Source organism: Clytia hemisphaerica, unplaced genomic scaffold (assembly GCF_902728285.1).
Source record: "Clytia hemisphaerica strain Z4C2 unplaced genomic scaffold, Clytia hemisphaerica genome assembly, whole genome shotgun sequence".
Classification (NCBI taxonomy): domain Eukaryota; kingdom Metazoa; phylum Cnidaria; class Hydrozoa; order Leptothecata; family Clytiidae; genus Clytia; species Clytia hemisphaerica.
In genome coordinates, this window is record NW_027104366.1 from 1 (window position 1) to 3,011 (window position 3,011).

The 3,011-nt window shown below is 34.4% G+C and overlaps 1 protein-coding gene across 1 annotated transcript; it reads left to right on the forward strand.

Annotated features, from left to right (window-relative positions):
• The first annotated feature begins 1,092 nt into the window (after positions 1–1,092).
• LOC136818408 (fibropellin-3-like) lies at positions 1,093–2,401 on the forward strand. The gene is made up of 3 exons (XM_067074743.1): positions 1,093–1,306; positions 1,548–1,667; positions 1,918–2,401. The coding sequence occupies exons 1-3, from the start codon at positions 1,093–1,095 to the stop codon at positions 2,064–2,066; spliced, it is 483 nt and encodes a 160-aa protein (XP_066930844.1). The 3' UTR covers positions 2,067–2,401.
• Positions 2,402–3,011: the final 610 nt, after the last annotated feature.

Consider the following 3,011-nt stretch of genomic DNA (forward strand, 5'->3'; position numbering starts at 1 on the left):
TTTTTTTCTGAATAGATGACGATGAGGCCGAGTGTCAATGCTTAAACGGAGGACCTGCGAAGACGGAATTGCTTCTTTCCTGCAATGCAAAACGGATTCAATGGAAAATTCTGTAAAAACAACATCGTGATTGCGAGGTGTCAAATGCTTAAACGAGGAACCTGCGAAGACGGAACGATTCTTTCACTTGCAAAATGCAAGAATGATTCAAGGAAAATTCTGTAAAAACAACATCGATGATTGCCAAGGTGTCAAATGCTTAAACGGAGGAACCTGCGAAGACGGAATCGCTTCTTTCACTTGTCAATGCAAACGTGGATTCAATGGAAAATTCTGTAAAACAACATCCGAGGCCAAGGTCAAATGCTTAAACGGAGGAACCTGCGAAGACGAATCGCTTCTTTCACTTGCAAATGCAAAATGGATTCATGAAATTCTGTAAAACAACAGATGATGCAATTCAAGCTTAAACGGAGGAACCTGCGAACGGAATGCTTTTTCACTTGCAAATGCAAGAAGGGAGGCAAGGAAATTCTGTAAAAACAAATCGATGATTGCCGAGAGTGTCAATGCTTAAACGGAGGAACCTGTGAAGACGGAATGCTTCTTCACTTGCAAATGCAAGAATGGATTCAATGGAAAATTCTGTAAAAACAACATCGATGATTGCCGAGGTGTCAAATGCTTAAACGGAGGAACCTGCGAAGACGGAATCGCTTCTTTCACTTGCAAATGCAAGAATGGATTCAATGGAAAATTCTGGAAAAACAACAGCGGATGCCGAGTATCAAATGCTTAAACGGAGGAACCTGTGAAGACGGAATCGCTTCTTTCACTTGCAAAGCGGAATGGATTTAATGGAAAATTCGTAAAACAACAGATGATTGCCGAGGTCAAATGCTTAAACGGAGGAACCTGCGAAGACGGAATCGCTTCTTTCACTTGCAAATGCAAGAATGGATTCAATGGAAAATTCTGTAAAAACACATCGATGATTGCAGGTGTCAATGCTAAACGAGGAAACCTGCGAAGATGGAATCGCTTTTCACTTGCAAATGCAAAAGGATCAATGGAAAATTCTGTAAAAACAACATGATGATGCCGAGGTGTCAATGCTTACGAGGAACCTGCGACGGAATCGCTTCTTTCACTTGCAAATGCAAGAATGGATTCAATGGAAAATTCTGTAAAAACAACATCGATGATTGCAAGCGCGTCAGATGTCTTAATGGAGGAACCTGCAAAGATGGGATTGCTTCTTTCAATTGTCAATGCAAGCCTGGATTCTCCGGAAAATTCTGTCAAGGTTTGTTTTTTCATATTTTTACCAATATTTTTTTACTCCAAATCATCTTTAAATAATGGGTTCCTAGTTACAAGTTTTGCTTCATTTTTTATCAACCATTGAATTTGCTTTTAATATTTTATATACCAAGAGACCCGGAAATTTTTTTATTTCCTAGGTGGCTATACAAATTCTTGTTGAAAGTAATTTCGCGAAATCATTTTTCTTAAGTGATTTATTGCAATTTGTTTTTCTTCAACAGTTCCATCATGTCACCCTAACCCATGTCAGAATGGTGGAAAATGTTTGAAACATGGAAACGCCATCAAATGTTGGTGTAAACAAGGCTATGAAGGAAGATTCTGTGAAACTGGTGTCAAAGGTAACATCAAAAATATTAAAAGATCATACATTTCCTTTCGATGATTAAAGTTGCAATTAAAATACAACAATTTTATTTTTTAAAGTTTTTCTTAAAAAATCTTATTTGAGAAAATGTCGGAATTCTTTGGAATTTTTTTTTCTTTGCTCTTACAAAATCATTGGATATCAACTATTTAGAGGCTGTATTAACAATTACTTTACGAAATAGTGATATACATAATAAAGTTAACAAATCTTTCATTTGCCAGAATGCAATTACCACTGCAGCAGCCAGCGTGGATGGTGTCGTATTATGGGAACCGACGGCCGTATCTATGACAACTATTGTCAATTCGAGCGTGCTCAATGCAAAAATAAATCACTTCGAATCAAGAAGAAACTCTGTGGTTACTGGTAAATTTTGTGAAATTTTTAGACTAGTTTAATTCACAATGAAATTTCAATACTTCGTTAGAATTTGAAGCTTTTCAGACTTTTTTTCACTCTTTACGGAAAAAATCTTTCCTGGACCTAATGGAATAAGATAAATCATTCCTTTTTTCTCTTTGGATGGTTTTAGTTTGTTGTCCTTTTTTTGTTACTCGTTTTATAACTTTTACAAAATACTTTTGATGGACAAGAGAAGTTGTTACTTGTGACAAATTCTTAATTTTTTTTAGCTAATTTTTTTAACCATTTTTATGAAATTTTTAAACTAAATTTTTATAAAATATAAGCATGATGAAATAAACATTTTCCCGTTGATTATTTTTGTGAGCAAGTCCTAATCCCACAGCGTAAAATCAAGTATTAAAAGTATGTTTTCACCACTTGTATAGCATATATGTTAACCCAAAGTTCTCGCCAAAATTGACCTTATTTTTTAATTTTTGTACAAAAACACTGATTTTTAAGCAAGAGAAACTGATTTTTAAGCAAGAGAAACTGATTTATCCTGCCATTGGCAAAATGCATTGCGTACCATAGAATTAAAAGAAATAGGTTACACGCTTTTTTTTTTATAAGAATGGTGTAAATCCATTTCATCATGGATATTCTTAACTTTTTTGGGAAAATCATCCTAAAATATTCTTACAACATTCTTAGGTTAGGATCCTAATTGACAATTTATCATTTAAAATGGTCTAAAAATGGCATTCTTAGCTTGAGTAGCAAAATTCTATGATGGTGATATTATTAGCATATTCTTGATTTTTTGGCCATTTTCATCATTGACATTCTTATAAAGTGTATTCTTATAAAAAAAAAAGCGTGTACCAGTATATACCCCTCAAAATCCACAAAAAATAGAGGTACTCTTTCTCAGGTGGAATTTGAGGCTGAAAATTTTTGTGTTGAAAGT

What these genes read in the sequence shown, in the direction of transcription:
- LOC136818408 (XM_067074743.1), top strand. Translation starts at nt 1,093, where the DNA reads ATGATGATGCCGAGGTGTCAATGCTTACGAGGAACCTGCGACGGAATC. An exon ending in CTCCGGAAAATTCTGTCAAG is followed by an intron (nt 1,307 to 1,547) that starts GTTTGTTTTTTC and finishes TTTCTTCAACAG; the next exon opens with TTCCATCATGTCACCCTAAC. An exon ending in CTGTGAAACTGGTGTCAAAG is followed by an intron (nt 1,668 to 1,917) that starts GTAACATCAAAA and finishes TTCATTTGCCAG; the next exon opens with AATGCAATTACCACTGCAGC.